This window comes from Schistocerca americana, chromosome 6 (assembly GCF_021461395.2).
Source record: "Schistocerca americana isolate TAMUIC-IGC-003095 chromosome 6, iqSchAmer2.1, whole genome shotgun sequence".
NCBI classification, from domain to species: Eukaryota; Metazoa; Arthropoda; class Insecta; order Orthoptera; family Acrididae; genus Schistocerca; species Schistocerca americana.
Window position 1 is genome coordinate 366230845 of NC_060124.1, and position 20335 is coordinate 366251179.

The window sequence follows — 20335 nt, forward strand, 5'->3', positions numbered from 1 at the left end:
CCCGGTGTAAAACCTGTCCCATGCACCCTCCCACCACCACGTACTCCAGCCCTGTAACCCAGAACATGTACAAGATCAAAGGCAGAGCCACGTGTGAAAGCATCCACGTGATTTACCAACTGACATGCCACACTGTGAAGCCTTCTATGTGGGAATGACCAGCAACAAACTGTCCATTCGCATGAACGGACACAGGCAGACAGTGTTTGTTGGTAATGAGGATCACCCTGTGGCTAAACATGCCTTGGTGCATGGCCAGCACATCTTGGCACAGTGTTACACCGTCCGGGTTATCTGGATACTTCCCACTGACACCAACCTATTACAACTCTGGAGATGGGAACTTGCCCTTCAATATATTCTCTCTTCCCATTACCCACCAGGCCTCAACCTCTGCTAATTTCAAGTTGCCGTCCCTCGTACCTCAACTGTCATTCAGCAACATCTTTGCCTCTGTACTTCCATCTCGACTGACATCTCTGCCCAACATCTTTGCATTTACATATATCTGCCTGTGTCGTAGATGTGCGGATGGATATGTGTGTGTGTGTGCAAGTGTATAACTGTCCTTTTTTCCCCCAAGGTAAGTCTTTCCGCTCCCAGGATTGGAATGAGTCCTTACCCTCTCCCTTAAAAACCACATCCTTTCGTCTTTTCCTCTCCTTCCCTCTTTCCTTATGAAGCAACCTTGGGTTGCGAAAGCTTGAAATTTGTGTGTTTTTTATTGTGCGTATCAACATACCAATGCTTTCTCGTTTGGTAAGTTACAGCATATTTGTTTTTTTATATATAAATATTAATATTAGATAGAAGTGGTACCAATGAAACTGAGATTAACTTTGTCATGAAACAAAACCTCACATCCACAAGTTTTTGATCTTACTATCAGTTACTAACCTACTGGACAAAGAACTTATAATTATACTACTGATTCAGATGATTTCTGGTATTTTTTCTATTGAACAAGAAACAGATTGTATAAACTCTGAATATACAATCATTTTGTAAACCATGTCAGTCTTATCTACTAAGAGATGGCCCAAACTGTGACAGGCTATTCAGTATTTGTCACTGTACTGAAGTAAAATCTTAAGAACACAGAAATCAAGTAACATCTATTTGTAGCAGTTACTTATTCCCTTCAAAGTATGTTCTTCACACAAGCAATTCAAGTGGTGGTGGTTGGGGTGGGGGGGGGGGGGGAGGGGGGGGGGATAGTGAGGAAGAAAAGTATCTACACTAATAAGTTGCCGCAGAGTTCTGCATGATTTTGAAATATATTTTGGTACAATATATGAATCAAGGGTTGTGCGATTCTGAGATTGACACAAACAGTACCAGGCCACAAAATATAGAAAATTGCATTTGGAAATTGGTTGTTCTCACATATCCTTTAACACTCTCTTAATGGACTTTGAACCTGTTCTTCCTTTTCAGTTAGACCCTATAGGATGCGCTCTGAATTTGGATGAAAGTCTCGACGGGGAACAAGCAACCAGTGATGTGAAAGTTGATGAAGGTAACAATGTAGCCTTTGTTTTACTGCTTGACAATAAGACAGAACACTTCACATCCACTTCTGCTGGTGTTGTACCCTCTGGTAATTTGAGAAGCTGATCAGTGGAGGAGAAACAATACATAGACAAACAAACTATACAGAATAAATATGAGGACTAAATGGTATTACCTGAAAATACATTCCACCTCACAAACTTATGTAAAATCAATGCTTGGCTCCCCATAAGTGACCTAAACAGCAGAAAAAGTAGCATAACTTTAGATAGAAATAGCCAATGCAGTCTTCAGACCAAGAAACTCATCAAGAGAAAATGTAGTTGTTAGTCTAATGAACCAGGTGATGTATTCTATGTCTAATATTGTGTACTGTTCACTCAGCATAAGTCAGTGTTGTAATATTTGGCTATCTTTGACAATGGCTTTTGCATGGTAACAATAAATAGTGGAGAAAAAAAAGTCATCAATAATGTGCTCAAAATGTAATGCTGCATCAGGTTTAAATGGCATAAAGAAATGTTAGAATGAAGTTTTCCACAGTAACGTTCTTGGATAAAACTTTGAACAGATTTCTAGTCACACCAGATTTGTATGTAAACTTAAGCTTCCAATGATTTCTTCTGTTATCATTGTCCATACTTATCAATAGACCACATGGGACTTTACTTAGTAGGCTGAATTAAGTTATGCAGATATCACAGAACTTCCACGTATCATCAGAGATTGCTGACATCTGTGATGTAGCAATTGTATTGGTGGATACCTCTGCTTATTTCCCTGTAATCTTTCTGTGCCAAGTGACACTTTCCATGCACCATTGGGGGTATAGCCCCTGTCCTGATTGTTGCAGACCAAGATTTCAATGGCTTCTTTGATAACAGAATCCCACTAAGCAGATGTAGTTGTTGTTGTTGTAGTCTACAGTCCAAGGACTAGTTTGATGTAGTTCTCAATGCTACTTTTTCCTGTGAAAGTTTCTTCATCTCTGAATAACTACTGCAACTTACATCCTTCTGAATATGCTTTGTCCTATCAGTGGATGGAACACCACTTTAGGTCTGGTGGGAAATATCTCGGATAGGATGTCCCTCATTTCGGGGCATTGTGATATGTAATCAAAGCCCTGATGAAGGTTGTGGTTCAGTTGTTCCAGTCTGGAGTGGTACTGGGTGACGAAAAAGATACCATTTTGTGGCTTGGTCTTACGGGTGGTTGGAGAATTGGAGGTGTGAGGGGAAATGGCATGGCAGATCTGTTTACAAAGTAGGTCTGGGGGATAGTAGCTGTCTGTGACCGTCTTTGTGAGAACCACAGCATACTGAGCAAGGGAGTTTTGTCACTGCAGACATGCTGACCCCAGGTGGCCAGGCTGCATGGGAAGGATTTTTTGGTGTGCAAGGGATGACAGCTGTCGAAATGCAGGTACTGTTGGTGGTTGGTGGATTTAATGTGGACACAGGTGCGTATGCAGCCATCAGGGAGGAGGAAGTTAACATGTAGGAAGGTGACATACAAGGTTGAGAAGGATCACATGAAGCAAATGGGACAGAAGTTATTGAGGTTGTGAAGCAATGGAGATAGGGTGCCTTGGCCCTTGTGTCCAGATCATGAAAATATCCTGAACGAGCCCCAACCAGACCAGGGATTTGGCATTTTGGAAGGCTAGGAAGGTCTCTCCTAGATGGCCCATAAACAGGTTGGCATAGGAGGATGCCATGCAGGTGGGCATGGCTGTGCCGCAAATTTGTTTCTGTACCTTCCCTTCAAAGTAGAAGTAATTGTGGCTTATGATAAAGTTAGTAAGGTGAATGAAGGATCAGGTAATGGGTTTGGAGCGTGAGGGACATTAGGAAAGGTAGTGTTCAATGGCACTAAGACTTTGGGCATTTGGGATGTTGGTGTATAGGGAGGTGACATCAACAGTGATGAATAGGGATCCAGGAGGTAAAGGAGTGGGGATGGTGGAGAGTTGGTGAAGGCAGTGGTTGGTGTCTTTGATGTGGGAGGCTAGATTATGGGCAATTGATTCAAGGTGTTGGTCAATGATGGCTGAAATTCAAAGGAGTGGGGATGGTGGAGAGTTGGTGAAGGCAGTGGTTGGTGTCTTTGATGTGGGAGGCTAGATTATGGGCAATTGATTCAAGGTGTTGGTCAATGATGGCTGAAATTCACTCGGAGGGAGTGTAATAACCAGCCACAGTGGAACATCCAGGCTTGTTGGGTTTGTGGAGGATGTAGAAAGTGTGTGTGTGACGAGTCATACAGGTGAGGAGGGAAATGGATTCAGGGGAGGTTATGAATAACAGTGATTACCTGGCAGAAGGCATCTGCCGATTATCAGAATCCTCCAGCTATGAGTTCTGTCCATGAGATCCCATCCCAGAAGTCTAACAAATCTCCTACACCCTCTTAAAGCCTTAGGCCTTCCCAGAATTTCTGCCCTGAAGACACCATCATTTCCTTCAGCAACTCTCCACCATACCTACCCCTTTACCTCCTGGATCCCTACACGTCACTCCTGATGCCACCTTCCTATACAACCAACATCCCTCAAGCCCATGATCTTACCACTACCGAACACTACCTTTCCCAATGTCCATTAGATGTTTCCCAACGTCTTTTAGGCACCAAACTCACTACCTCATTCTTCATACATCTTACTAACTTTATCCCAATCCACAATTACTTATCATTTGAAGGGAAGGTATATAAACAAATCTGCGGCACAGCCGTGGGCATCCGCATGGCACCCTCCTTTGCCAACCTTTTTATAGGCCATCTAGAGGAGGCCGTCCTAGCCTCCTTAAACACCAAAGCCCTAGTCTGCTTCAGGTTCATTCATGATACCTTCATGATCTGGACTCAGGGCCAAGACACCCTACCTTTGCTCCTTCACAGCCACACCACCTTCTATCCCACTTCACGTGGTCCTCCTCAACCCAGTGTGTCACCTTCCTAGATGTTGATCTCCTCCTCTCTGATGGCTCCATCCGCACCTGTGACCACATTAAACCCATCAACCGTACCTTCATTTCGCCAGCTGCCATCCCTTTCACACCAACAAATCCCTCCCATACAGGAAGGCCACCTGGTGGCAGTGTACCGGCTGTGACAAGAACTCTTTTGCTTAGTGTGCTGAGAGTCTCACCAAGGCCTTCACAGACAGGCACTAGCCCCCAGATCTAGCCCGCAAAACAGATCTCCCACGCCATTTCCCCTCATACTCCCAATCCTCTCACCACCTCAAGAAGAAGCCAAAAAAAGTGTCCCATACATCACCCAGTACCACCCCGAACTGGAACAACTGAACCATATCCTTTGTCAGGGCTTTGACTCGCTATCATCATGCCCTGAAATGAGGGACATATTACCAGAAATACTTCCCATACCTCCTAAAGTGGTGTTCCATCACCCACCCAACCCTCACAATATCCTAGTCCGTCCCTCTGCCACTCCCAATCCCAACTCAGGACTTGCACAATTCACCCAGTCAGCACTTCCTATTCCAGGTGTGTCACAGATTTATCCTACCTCATCAGGGGCTGGGCCACCTGTGAAAGCAGCCACATTATTTACCAGCTCTGCTGCAGTCATTTCACAGCTTTTTATGTTGGTTTGACCACCAGCCAGTTGAACACAAGGGTGAATGGCCACCCTCAAAACTTTGGCCAAGAGCCAAGATGTAGACTATCCTGTGGCACAACATGCAGCTAAACATAACATGCTTAATTTCATAGCTGCTCCATCACCAGAGCCACCTGGATCCTCCCCTCCACCACCAGCTTTTCTGAAGTGCATAGATGCGAATTATTCTTACAATACATTCTCTGCTCCGATAATTATCCCGGCCTTAACCTACGGTGACATACTGTTCCCACGCCTCCCGCTCTGTTCCAAAGCACCTGCCTGTTTTTCCCTGCTCCTCTCCTGTTTTGCACCTCCCTGCCCATAACCTCCTGCCTCAGTGCCTGTTGGCATTCTAGCCGCTGTGCACTCTATCAGACAGTGTTTGTCTCTCTCCTCAGCCATACACTATCCCCTCCTCCTTCCCACACCCTCCAGACTGCTACTTGCATCCCACGTGATAGCTCCATTCTGGCCCAAGATGCTTGAACTGGCAGTCATGTGAGCATGAGGTGTGCTTGCTTGCATGTGTGAATGATGTGTGTTTCTCTTTTGGTGATGAGGGCTCTGGACAAAGGCTTTATGTAACTGTCTTTTAATTGTGCCTGTCTGCAACTTAACATGTCTTCTTTACAATAAGTACCAATCTCTTTTCTCTATATTGTTGATAGTTCTAACTGAAGTTTCCATAGTTTGACTTTGCCAGACCTAGCCTTAATTCCTGACAATGTAATCTGGAACACAGCATTGCATGGCAGTAGATCCAGACAGGGGAAAAACTGAAAAAGAAGAGAATCGAAGCAGTTGACATTTAATGTTACACAAGTAGGCTGAGAATTAATTGGAGTAATAAGGTAAGAAATTAGGATCAGCATGGAAAGAAACGTGAAAAGCATTAAGCAGAAGAGTGCACAGAATTATAGGATGTATTAAGACATCGGGGAATAACTGTAGGGAAGGACAGACAGTGGAATGTATTCAACAAATAATTGTGGGCACTGTGTGTAAGTGTTGCTCTGAGAAGAGGAGGGGGAGGAGAGGAGGAAGATGAGCAAAACAAACAATCATCCAGTCTCTTTGGACTGAGAGAGATTCAGCATGGATGTGCTGTAGTGTTAATAACCGAGTCACCTTCATTCTACTAATGCATGACTCACCTTCTCTAGATCAGTACTTTAGAGTACAATGGAAGAGTAGTGGAAAAGTGGGTATAGCTTTCTCATACTGACACACACACACACACACACACACACACACACACACACACACACACACACACAAATGCACATGTGCCAGTTGCACAGAATGAATTCTTGCTTCACAACAATATAAGAATTCTAACACAAAGAGAAGCTCCAACGAAATTGAAGTTGTTCCACTGAGTCTTGAATACCAAAATTAGATAAAGCTGATATGGTATTCTTCCTTTTGTTATTCATTATCTTCTTCACCTCAATTCAAAGGCTTTTGTCTCACCAAAAGTAAAAATAAAAACTAGAGTCAGTTATCGCTCCCTGACAGTCTTCTTTTTCTTTTTTTCCATCACAGAGCCAGCTATCATCACATAATACTATTATTTCCAACAGCTTTTATTTCCACAATTCTGCTATTTACTTCTATAACAGTGATACTTGATTCGCATTATTAAAGGAAGTGGCACAGTGGTTAAAGTGCTAGAATTATACTTACGTTTTCTATGATTCCCTTAAACTGACTATTGTAAATGCTGGGATGGACCTATGAGAAGGACGTGTACGAATTTGTTCTCCATCCTTATCCTAGCCAAGCTTGTGCAGCGCTTCTAATGACTTCATCACTGATGAGATGTTAAATCCTAAACTTTTTTCCTTTGGATCTTGTTGATCTGTTCAGAATATAATTTTAGGGTAAACACTGTTTTTGTGATTTTCTTTTGCTACTGCAATTGTTTCAGAATTTGCTTGTTCAGGTAACTGTAATCTTTGTTTAATTTACAGTTAACGGAAGAAAGTATCTTAAAAACAAACACCTTCTGTATAATGATAGTAACATTTATATACAAAAATATTTTACATATTACAAAACAATTTATATGAATACAAAATAATTCACAGCACATAAATAGTACACCACTCTACTAAACATAAAAGTCAAAACATTGGTAGGATGAGCAACAACAAAATGTACAGCATCATTTTGTAAGAATGTGTAAAGTTTAAAAATTGTATGTTGTTTGGGAAAATTATACCTATAATAAAATATGGCATAGGATTCACCTTGGTTATGGTCTTCAACATTGAAGACACTACAATGTCAACATCTTCCAAAAGATATGGATTTATGTTTCTCTTGGTGTTTTGTCCTTTGTAGCTCTTTAGTGAGGTAACTATTGTATTAAACATTTCAAAACACACTCCTCATTCACACAGAATTACTTATATCATATAAATTCATATTTTGTTAAAGCAGATATTGTATTGACAGGTCTGTGAAATCAACTCTTCCTTTGACACTGACATGTACAAACTCATTTACATTTTAATACAAACAGGAAGAGTTGTTTTATTCACATACAAAAAGATTGCCTGCTTCAGTGGTGCAGTAGCTAGTGTCACTGCCTACTAAAATCAAGATCTCCGTTTCAATTCTTAGAGATCCCATCAGATTCTTCTGAAAATGAATAGTTTAGGAGAGGGTCTATGCATTTCTTCAGGCTCATAATAAAGCAGCAGTGTCACTTGCCTTGAAACCCACTGAATTAGTAAGAAGCCAATGGGTCTGCACAGGGCCGTGAGTCACATGACATTTCTTTATTACAAAAATAAAAAGCAGTATCTGCATATAAAATTTTTCAGATGTATTTTTGGTATTTCAATGTAATCAGCAAGATGAATGGAAATTTATATACAATGTAAGTCTGTTATAAGAACTCAAAATATATACAATGTGTTTCAATTCTTAACCTTACATCACTACACACACAACACACACACAGAACATTAACTTCTGATCAAAAAATACATATAGATCAGTGAATCATTGGTAGTGAATCACCTCTCTCTCTCTCTCTCTCTCTCTCTCTCTCTCTCTCTCTCTCTCTCTCTCTCTCTCACACACACACACACACACACACACACACACACACACACACATTCTTCCTGACACTCACTCACTGAGATGCTCATCAAATGCTGATTTTTGCCCAGTCTTTTCATAATAATGCATAGTCAGATAGTTTGGTTTATGCGATATGTAAAAGCTATTAATACATCTTGAAACCTCATACTTGGCCCTATATGTGCAACCATTTTTCACTTGCTCTTAATTAGAGAACATCTCACTTGATTCAAGTAAAATCCCCTGATTATGCATTCAATACTGCTAAAAACAACATGCAAAATGTACTCTCATATACATAATACTTATTTATAAATGTGATTAAAGCTTTATTTGTAACAAAATTGGGTGTTCAGTAAAGCAGAATGACAATATATGTCACTGATATGTTGTTGATATGGCACAGAAATGATGTTGCCTAGTGAACATATAATGGATAGAGTTTTGCACAATGTAAACAGCAGCTTCCATAGTTATGCGAAATGAAGATTATTTCAACAATGTACTTTAAAGTTATTTGTCAGTATTTTTTTGAACTCATTTGTCGAATGCTGTCCTCCATGGAACACTCTAAATAAATTCAAAACACAGAATATTACCTTATAATTTCAATGGAACAGTGAGTTGGTACACATATTTTCACTTCTTGTCTTTCAGTTTCGACAGTGACTTATCCCCTCCTAAGGGACAAGAATTACTGATAATACGGACAGTCAAGGCTGATCAAAAGGAAACAAATAGAAATAATTTTATCTCCTCTTTCTGAGCTACTATCAGAAATTGGAAGAGAACATGTTGATGCCATACATACAACACATATGGGATTCTTATAACTACTGCATGAAAATGAGAGCATCATGACTGGTGGCAAGAGTGCTGAGATGTATTCGGTATACCAAAAGTAGTTAAAGCTAATATTCAACATTTGTCCACTGTGCCAGTTAAGACAAAGTATTATTTTAGGACTTATGCTTTTGGTTTTGGAAATTGAATTTCAGTTAAAAATGTCCACAGCTTATAGCTTTTCTCTGCTTTCAGCTGCTAACAGATGAGAATCCTTGGTGTATTCATCATTATGGAGTAACCCTGTTTTCTCTTCACTTGCAGCAGTGCCTGGTTCTATACCAGTGCTGCTGTACATTGAGTCATATACCGGATTTGCAAAATTGCCAGTCTGTAAAAAAAAAAGAGACAAATTTGAAATAAAGAAAATTTACATCAGATGAATGGTTTTGAAAATTTACACTAGATAATAATTAAATGAGAGTAACACACACTACCCCTGCCGAGAGAGAGAGAGAGAGAGAGAGAGAGAGAGAGAGAGAGAGAGAGAGGTGGTGGTGGCTTGATTAGAGGTCAATTTCACAAGATGCAACTCCCACTCTAGCTTTTTCAGCCACAAATCTGCTCTCTGGGAAGAAAGGAGGAAAAGAGTTACGGTGGAGTAGGAAATAAGAGAAGAGGGTCACTCTCTCATAAACTGTATTAAGAGAGATGTAAGTTTATTTTATCAGTTTTGGTGAAAAAAAATGAAGAACACATTACTTTTATCATCTGATAGCAGTATCAAGCTTTTAATACCTACGGCTATAAGTGGAACACTAATAAAAGAGCAAAAGAACTACAAAAGAAAAGTTTACAAATGAAGAATGGAAAATTATAATGAAGTCTGCTAAGGAAATAAACAGCTTATCTTTATCAATACAGCTTTGGACGGGTTATATTTTATAGAAATGAATAATTATAAATGAGATGTTGTTTCAATAAAAATGCAACAGAGCCAAAGGTTTTTAACAAAACTGACATGGCAAGAAATCTGTTGAATCTACAGTATAACCAGCTTTTATGTTCCCAGAATTAATGTTTTCCTGCTGCTTATGACATTTTTTACCGTTCTTGCCAAATTTCCTATGCCCACAATGTTAATTTGCACCCAATTTTGTGCCAACATATTTATAATTTTCCCACAATTTATGCATTATGAAAAAGTGTTTGTGGAGACAAAATGATGCTGGCATGATGTTAGACATCCAATAGTGTTTATAAAGATTACATGGTTAAGCTTCTTTACACCAGAGTGCTATACTCAGCGGATATCAAACGGTTAATGGGTAACAGTTGGAACAATTCGTGCCGTATCTCCTGCCACTGCCAAGCTCTATTTGGCATCATGGCTGATGGAAGTAACTAGATTCATTTGAATAAAGATATTATGACCAATCACAACCATTTCCAAACTGTCTCTACTGTGCAAACACATTTTTGTAATGGTTGTGATCACCATGACACCTTTATTGAATCATATTTAGCGTGTTTCAGATTTTGGCCACTCGCAGTGCTAGCTGACACTGTCATTCACTTTTGCATTGCTCAAATGTTTGTACTTTATAGTATAAACATAGTGCCGGTTAAGTAATGTTTTCATGCTGACCAAAACGTGTTTCGAGAATTTGTTGTCAAGTGCAGTATTTATGTATGATTTTTTTTTTGCAATTTTACATAGACAAGGTGGGCGATAGTTTGTGTGTGTGTGGTTTTCTACATAAGTGAGGAGGCACAGTACCTGATAACCTCAAAAAGAAGACTATAGGAGAGACGCAGAACAACACATGCAAATGCAATACAAAATACTTGTCTACAATATTTGCACTTGATAGTAAGAAAAAATTCTCGAAATACGCCATGCAAAGGATGAAAAACTACATAACTAGTGCAGTATTTCATTATTTAAATGACAAAAGACAGCTACAGGCTTTCAAAAACATTGATTATAACGTATGAAATTGAGTCAAACGTTCCTACTTTCCAGACAATTATCAATTCTAGTTACATCAGCAGTTTTCATTAGATAATAAACCTTTATTAGGTAATAAATAAGTCCCTGACAAGTCTTTTGATGCATGTTATGTATGTATATCACACATAAAGTGCAAAACTGCAAGGGGGTATCCTATACATAACTTCTACAGCTTAAAACATTATTTCCCACATTTTACATTTTCCCGCAGTTTACACCATTTTTTTGAAGCCCCTTGAAAAGTGGAAAGGCGGGATTTCACTGTATTAATCATATTGAAAGAAATGCACGTGTCACAGAAACTGACAATGGCCAAGAGAATGGTGTGCTGACTACATGGCCCTCTATATTTGCATCTGGTGACTCCATGCGATGCAGATGTCACAATGATCAATTGGCTCCTTTGGGCCTTCCAGGGCCTCAGTTTAGTTTAATTTAGAAAGAGCTGTAAAAGGGTCCAATAATCCATATATATTATAAAAATGTACATACATAAGTCTGTGTTTTCCACATCTCCTAAATCACTGGACTGATTTTCAACCAAATTTGGTACACATATCACTTATTGTCCTGAAAGAATTGCTGTGGGGTAACAACCATCTTCCTATCAAATGAGTGGTGGTGAAAAAGCAGTGTAGCCCACAACACACTTCATTCATCCATCCATCCAATATTTCAGAATGAAAGAAAAATGTTTATCACACACTCCTTTTTCCTGTTCAAGCAGTAAAACTGCGGCATTAAGCATGACACTTTTACTTACTATGTCTTTACTACCAACTTTATTTGTCACACACTTTGCAGACAGTATCCACATACATGACTGAATCTATCTACAAAAATATGTCAATGTACAGCATATAGTTCAGTTGATATGACATCATAAACATTGAGCTACGTGAAAATCAAACCACAGGGCAAATTTCAATAGGGATACAAGTGAAATTTGTGTACAAATATGTGTGAAATATGTTAAATATATGTGAAATATATTTGACATTGTGTACACTGTCGAGGGCATGGATAAAAAGCTCATCCTGAACCCCTGTAACAGTTTCAACCACATTTGGTACACATATTAGCTATGATCTGTAAATCAATACTGTGGGGGTAAGAACCACCAGCTTCTTATTGTGGTGGGGTGGTAACATGGAGAGAGAAGGGTGGGGGGAGGAGACAAACAAACAGAGAGGGGGAAGGACGTGATAAGATGGCTCTGAGCACTATGGGACTTAAAGGACGTGATAAGAGAGAGAGAGAGAGAGAGAGAGAGTGGGGAGTGGGAAATGGACAGAGAGAGGTGGGAGGAGGAGATGGACAGAGAAAGGAAAGAGGAGGAGACAAACAGAGAGAGGAGGCAGGAGAAGCTGAACAGTGAGAGAGGAGAGGAGATGCAAAGAGAGAGAGGGCAGGAGTAGGTGGACAGAGAAAGTCGGAGGAGGAGGAGATGGAGAGAGAGAGAGAGAGAGAGAGAGAGAGAGAGAGAGAGAGAGAGAGAGAGGGGGGGGGGGGAGGAGTAGATGGACTGTAGGAAGACTGGAATAAATATATATGGCCAGGTGCTCAGCTAGTACGTATATAAAATTCAGACATTTTGGACTAAGGAAAGGGGGAAACTGCTACAACTGATGTGGGAGCAATGTTGTAAAATATGTGGTGGAAAGCAATGGTGGAACACAAAAAGGTTGAAGGAAAGGCAGAAAAAACACCATAAATAAAATACCTTTAAAGGAACTGAATAATACTTAAGATAAGTCAAAGAAGAATCAGCGTAGATAACACCAAGTCCTGGAATATGAAGCTCTGATTTAAAAGACTTTTCTTTGTTTCAGTGACGTGTTTTGGAGGAACATGTAGAATTATGGTAGACAGGAATTTTGGCCTGTTTGTACCATGCTGTCACTCATAAAAATATGAATGAGAAATTGTGCTATTAACAAGCATATACATCTTCTGATTCTAATTATAAAATGTTAAAATAAGGACAGATAATTATTGATCTCTCTTATAGCAGCGTCATAGCTTGCAAGACAGGGGGTGAACCAGATCCAGATCGAAGTGATGTGGTAGATTAATGAATGTTGGCCCGGTACACCAGCCAGCCTGAGAGTGGTTTCTAGGCAGTTTTCCACATTCACAGTGGTCTCCAATCCTCACCTCAGAAAATAAGATATATAAACAATTAAAATACGATAACAGAGAGAGGGAGAGAGAGAACACGGTTTCCATCGCTTAGGTTAACTGACAGTTGTGGCGACAGGGAGAGCTCCCAGCCACAACATAAAATAAAATAAATTTGCCAAATAATGGAAACAGAAGACCACATATGACAGGATAAATCCTAGGAAATGAAGAGTACAGGCAATAGTTAACATCAAGATTGAAAAGCAGCAAAATGGCTTCTGAAAATTCATGTTGAATATTGACAAGGCCTATACAACAACAAATAATAGATAAATAACAAGGATATAGCTTAAAAGTAGTGCATTAAGTACATCAGTTCTTGATTTTGAAGCTACAGAGGCAGTAGGTGCTAACCACATATGTATGTGAATCATGTTTATTTACGTTCCACCTACAGTTTGGTCAACGTACCTTCATCAAATTATAAAACCAACTAATATAGTTTACAATAGCATGGACACACTTAATAATGGAAGACCACCTATTTGCCAATGTGAACTCCTGAGAACTCATCAGAGTGAATTTGAAAATTTCAGCAAATGAGAAATTGGTTAAACAATTAACCAAAACATAAAAAAGTGCCTAATTATGGTATGGTTACAGTGATGAAGAAAGGCAGACTAAGAAAGTTTGAAGCCAAGGTATGGGATGGATGGACAGGGTAGAAAAGAAAAATGGAAGAGAGGAGGAAAAATTGAGAGAGGAGATTGGAAAGATTGTACAAATTTGGGACTAATAGATTTTCAAACCAAAGGCTTCACAGGGCCATAAAATGTATGAGGGACATTTTTTTATGGACATTTCAAAAGTCAGTTTTGTAATTGTTTCTGTAGGAGAAGGTGGTAAACTAGATGTCATGAACAAATGCCTTATGAATCCACATCCACTGCTGGTTCAACAAAATAAGAGGTGCCAGTGAAGGAGGACTGGCACATGTCCAGAGTGCCGAAGAAGAAGAGTAGCAGGAGACTGGCATGCCCAAGGCTATTCAAGCACATGTCACAATGGCAGACAGACATGTGCTAACAATGACATTTTGAAAAAATAGGACTTCTGCTGGATGTTCGGGTCATTCTCACATGATATTTTGATGGCATAACTCACTGTCTTCTTCAGGTGCTACATGTGAATGGTACTTACGCAGATTGAGTCCAGTATTTAGGCCTGTAAAGTGCTGAGCATAAGCCTGAAGAATTACATGTACTAATAATGTGATAACCAATGGTAGTGCGTGCTGTTATCCAGTATGAATGGGCTAGAGTGGAACTAATGTGACCATCATACATAAATGACTACAAACTGTGCACGGTGAAGAGGTCATGTCTCGCCAAATGGTTGGTCGCTGTTGTTGCACATTCAGAGAAGGAAGTTGTTGAGGATGAAAAATGAAGTTGGCGTCCCTCCACATCCATAACTGAAAACAACACTGCTACAATACAGGACATTGCTTTAGAGGACCGGTACATAATAGGTCAGACGTGGTATCCACACTGCATATTGGCTATGCTCAGGCCCATCGCATGCTCCATGGTAAGATGAATCCTGAGAAACCTGACCCCGGATTACAAGAGTGCAAGAATTAGAATCAGCATCAAACACTTGATGCAGTATGCGTGAGAGGAAAATGAGTTCCTTTTCAGAATAATCACAAGTGATGAGACATGGGTGCAGCACTATTCCCAGAATCCAAGTCCGCCTCAATAATGTGGGAGTATCCCAGTTCATCAGAGAGGGAAAAATTCTAAGTGTCGGCCTTTGCAGGAAATGTTATGGTCACAATGTTCAGGGATGTGGAAGGTGTGATTTTCCTTTATTTCCTCCAGCAAGGGACCATCGATAAGGCATCCTACTATGACAATCACACCAATCTTAGGTCCACCATTTGAAGAAAGAGACAAGGGCTCTTGAGTGAAGGTGTTGTGCTCTTGGACAACAAGACAAAACCACACACTGCAAGGCTCACACAAGATAAGATTTATCGCTTTGGATGGGAGAGTTTGGGTGACCTGGCCCACAGCCCCAATCATGTCCCATTGGACTTTCACTTGTTCCCTGCATTGAAAGCTGTGAAATTGGGATGTCACTTCCACACTAATGCAGAGGTGGAGCAAGCTGTGTGACAATTCTTTGCATTGTAGAGCACTAAAGTTTTACCAGAGTGGTTTCTTCCATCTGATTGCATGCTGTTACAAATGTCTTAATGTCAGTGGTGAATGTATCAAAAAATAGTGCAAGGTGTATAGCTCATGATGCCATTGTGTATATGTTTTTGGCAATAAAGCTTCCATGTGAAAAACAATGACAAAACTTACTTTTGGAACATTCTTTGTACTTGGAGGAAAAGTATCTATTGACCTATTCAGTTAATAGGAACTTTTTATTTATCTATTATGGGTTGGTGTGGGGGATGTCCTTGTGGAAAGAGTCACAAAGTATTTTTAAACTGTGTTGTGTTGAGCAGTATGTTCCCAACTTAGTTGACTAAGATTGCTGGTCAGCAGAGTTTGCAATTTTGATTCATACTATTGGCATCTATTTGGTGAATGAGTTACACAGAATACTGCATTATAACAACAGCAGAGTTCATAGGCGATATGGCTGCTTTCACAGATGACTCCATTTGTGGTCCAGAATAAATTACCTAAAACAGGTATAAGGTAGAGGAAGGTGGATACTTGGTATAGTTCCTACACCTGAGTCGCATACAGGATTATCATCTGTGGGATATCAAGTAAGAGAAGCATAATGAATTGATCACAATAATACACAGATTACATGAATGGCAGAACATAACTTTGATATCCTGTGTTTGAAAACTATAGTCTGAATTTGAAGTTAGCAAGCAGTATCATTAGCTTTATTATGTGACTGCCACACACACAGCACTTCACTTTGAAGGTGTGTAGCAGTTTTTCCTTGTAATTACTGTGATATACTTCTTTTTCTCTTAAATAATTTATAATGGTAAAACTGCTTACCTTATCTGCATCAAGTGTAAAACTCCTATCCAGAACATCTCCTTCATCTTCAGCATCTTCACGCAAGTACATAGGATTACTTATTTCCACATTCTCCTGCATCCTAGTGTGCATGAATGGCTTTCCGCTACGAATAACAGAAATCATAATCATTATTTGTATGTTTCATTATTTGTTAAAGATGAGATTACTTAAAAGAGTACGTTAATTTCAATGCTGCTAAAATAAGACAATAAATATTTATCATTTATCATAGTACATCAGTGAGCAGTCTGTTCATTCTAATTTGCCATATCCATGCAAAGATGGAGAGGAGAAGTATCTAATTATTAGTAAGAGTTATAAATCATGGCCTCACTTGCAGTAAAAACACTGCCATCTGTCAGCAACTGGGAACCTAACACAAACCATGTAAAATGAGACTATAACAGGAGATAAGTTAACTAGTGAGTAAATTAAAATGTATGCAGTGGGAAATACCAACCTAACAGCAGTAACACAGGTGACTAAACCCTCATAAATCAAAACACAATTACAAGAAATATATATTGTGTACCACTGACTACCAAACTGATGTGGGCCTGTAATGGTATAGTTTTCTTTTGATACATCCACAGGTGTCATTGAATGCTGTGTTGGAGGGGCATGTGGCCAGCATACTGTATTTACTCGAATCTAAGCCGCACTCGAATCTTAGCCGCACCTGAAAAATGAGACTTGAAATCAAGGGAAAAAAAAATTCCCAAATCTAAGCCGCACCTGAAATTTGAGACTCGAAATTCAAGGGGAGAGAAAAGTTTTAGACCGCACCTCCAAATGGAAACAAAGTTGGTCCACTGCAATATGAGACACAATTTAGGTCGAATGAATGATGATACAGCTACAGTAGTTTGGTTCGAGTCATAAGCTTAGCAGTTAGGCATTGCTATGCACCAGGCGCTCCGTTCGTATTTATACGGCTACCCTTCCGTTTTCACGAGCTCCGTCTGGTTTGAAGTGATTCCTTATTTTTCTTTGATCTGATAAGTGCCGTTCTCTTTGGTATAGGTTTTTACGTCACTCTAAGCTGAAAATGCATTATTGTACTGTGTCATGCATTGTTTGTTGCATTCTGATAATGAGTGTTTACGGCCTGTCGCCACTCATGGCATGGCTTGCTTTTGTGCGCGTTACCGCAGCTTACAATAAAAAAAAAAGAGAGGAACTGTCTCATTAGTGAAACAATGGCAAGAGAATGCTATTTGTTGTTACTTACACTGCTGCTTTCTTTGATAATGATGAACAAGAACTAAATAACAGACTGCATATGATAGAAGATGTTCTAAACGAGAGTTTAGCAAAAACTTTTCTCCGTTTGAAAATCTTTGCAGACGCCTCTTTAGTACATTACATTCTGCACATAAATTAGAGTCATCTTAGATTTAAAAATCTAGTCAGTTGCCGTGCTTCATTTCTGACTGTATCACTATTCGGCATAAGAATAATATGAATATAAACATGACATGATATGTATATTCTTCCATGTTTGCTGTTGTCTCACTCTAGTTTCGTAGTTTATTAGGCCGACAGGATTTAAATGAGATAGCAGCAAACACAAAAGAATACATGGCAAAATGTTTACACTCATATTATTCTTATGGTGAAGAGAATACTGCATGTGATTCACAATTCATAAAAGTTCCTATTAGCAACCACCTCTTGTCACAGGTAGGAAAAAATTCAGAACGTAGAGTTAGTCATATTGACAGACAAACATCCCACACAGTCTTTCCAGTCGGATTTTCGTAGTACACTGAAAGGCTGCTACATTCGAAGATGAACAATACGGAATTTGTATTTACTTCATTGGATAATGTATGAAAATGCAGTGGTCGAAACTCGGGGCGGAGAAAATACCTCGTCTTCCACTTTTTTTAAAAAAAATTTATTTACTGACGCAGAGGGTTTTGGTGCCAGTATTTACCTTTGTGCCTGTAAAGCATGCCTGTGTGACGCTACATATATTCGACGGCAGATGTCAGTTGTGGCGGTACCTACCAACATTTTTCAGAACTTCCGCTTACTCTGCACTCGATTCTAAGCCACAGGCGGTTTTTTGGATTACAAAAACTGGAAAAAAGTGAGGCTTAGATTCGAGTAAATACGGTACTGCTCTTCTGGCCCTATGTCAGTTTACAAGACTGGAACCGCTTCTCCTCAATCAAGTAGCTTCTCAGTTTACCTCACAAGGGCTGAGTGCACCCAACTTCCCAACAGTGCTCAGAAGACTGAATAGTCACCCATCCAAGTGCTAGCCCAGCCCAACAATGCTTAACTTTCGTGATCTGATCGGAACTGATGTTACCGCTGTGGCAAGACCGTTGGTTTTTGCAGTAATGTAGTCATATGTATTAATGACACAGTGTGGTTCCAATTTAAAAGATTTTCGTGTGCTTCAGATTCTAATTCTCATTAATATCATTCATTCGCAGTCTGCAATGCATCCTGTTCTATTCATAAATTGCTGATTATCTTCACAAGAAGCTTCGGCCTACTATTTCATACTTTACAGTTTTTTTACATAATAATTTTATTTGTCAATATTAAATTATATTTTTTGTGTCTTTTAACAATGATATCTATGAAACAGTACACCATCTATATGAGTTGGGCAGTTCACAATTGTTGAATATTTCTGTTATCAAATTCTGAAGAGATTATCTACACAATGGTGCAATGCCAGACTGATTTTATATTGCTGCTGTCCTCCCTTTTCAATCTCTAATGATCTCACTGTCAACAACATGTTGAATATTAACCTTCATTCTGTTTACTATTTCCTTCTTTTGGCTCCTTACACTTCTTGCTGGTAGCATTACCAAAGCAATGACATCACTTTTGTTGGTTACAACAAAATTAAGTTCCTTTTAAGTCCCCATTAATATAAACAAACGTTTGAAGACAAAATCACCTTTGGTTTCGAATTGAGTGGTACAAGCAACAACAATTGTGATTCTGATACTTACTGGGAACCATATTTCAGCAAGTGTCTTGCCTACATATGCATGAATGAAATTTGTTCCTGATCCTCAAAAAATATTTATGATATATATATATATATGCAGCAGTTCTTTCTCTGGTTATTGGCGATCAAGCTTCAAGCTTTCTATCAGCAAGAAAGTTGCAAGAAAGTAATCTGGACTTTGCTTCAGCTGAAGCTTTGCTCTTTCTCCATCAACAGATTGTGTAGCCACTGGGATACAAACCACCGCCAATAAGCAATAGATTGACATTGTTACAATTCATATCACAAAAGCAATTAAACCAATGTTGAATATTCTACAGTGCCCACAAAATCATCAGAGCGTTTATTTATAAAATAGTTTTTTCTACCTCTGTTTTGGCTTAAAATGACTTGAAAATAAATGTGGGATACTTTTGTGATCCTTGGAACACTCTTTCCAACCAACCACACCGTTGCTTCTTTACAGTGGACACATAATATTCGATTTTTCATTGGATTTTAGAAGCATATTATTTACTCTAGGTAATTTATACTTGTTTTTAGTGATATCTTTAAAGTGAATGGTGATCTCAATATTTTTGATGGTAATAAATAGCTTCAATTATCTACTGTTGAACTTGATGTCAAAATTTTACTGTTTTACAAAACAAGTTTTTCTTAGAAAGGCAGAAAAAATATATGTAAATAATTCCTACATTTCAAATTTTTACAGGCTCTAAAGCCTCTCTCCGTATATATCTATTGACATCTATTTCGGCTGAGGCCTTTTGCTGTGGCTGACTGGATTGCCTCGAGATGAAATATCTAAAGCGCCTCAGAAATTAACCATTAATACCCTCTGGAATCATTACAGCAAACTCCCCTTCAGTTATGAATGACTGAGGGAGATAGTTTGACACTTTTTACTGTCTTTTAATTTTTATATATTTTTATTAAGTTTGGCTTTTAATTTTTATGTAAGGTTATTTCTTCTCCTTGATCATTTAACAACTTGTGTAGAAATTTATTTCAGTTTATCTCATGTAGCTAACATTTTGTTAAAGTCTTACGCCATACTGATAATGGGACCATCACAGGTCAAGCAACAGTTCAGTTGAAAACTGAAAAATTATTTGAAACCTAAAACAAATGAGACTG

General features: G+C 39.1%; 1 protein-coding gene across 1 annotated transcript in view; it reads right to left on the reverse strand.

The window, feature by feature from the left end:
- Nucleotides 1-7191: 7191 nt before the first annotated feature.
- Nucleotides 7192-20335, reverse strand: part of LOC124619330 (low-density lipoprotein receptor-related protein 1) — a 756280-nt gene continuing 743136 nt past the window's right edge. The window contains exons 75-76 of the mRNA XM_047145639.1: nt 16195-16321; nt 7192-9409 (exon numbers count right to left, since the gene is read on the reverse strand). Of these exons, the coding sequence (XP_047001595.1) occupies nt 9251-9409; nt 16195-16321 (286 nt within the window). The 3' untranslated portion in view covers nt 7192-9250. The remainder of the gene's footprint in view (nt 9410-16194; nt 16322-20335) is intronic.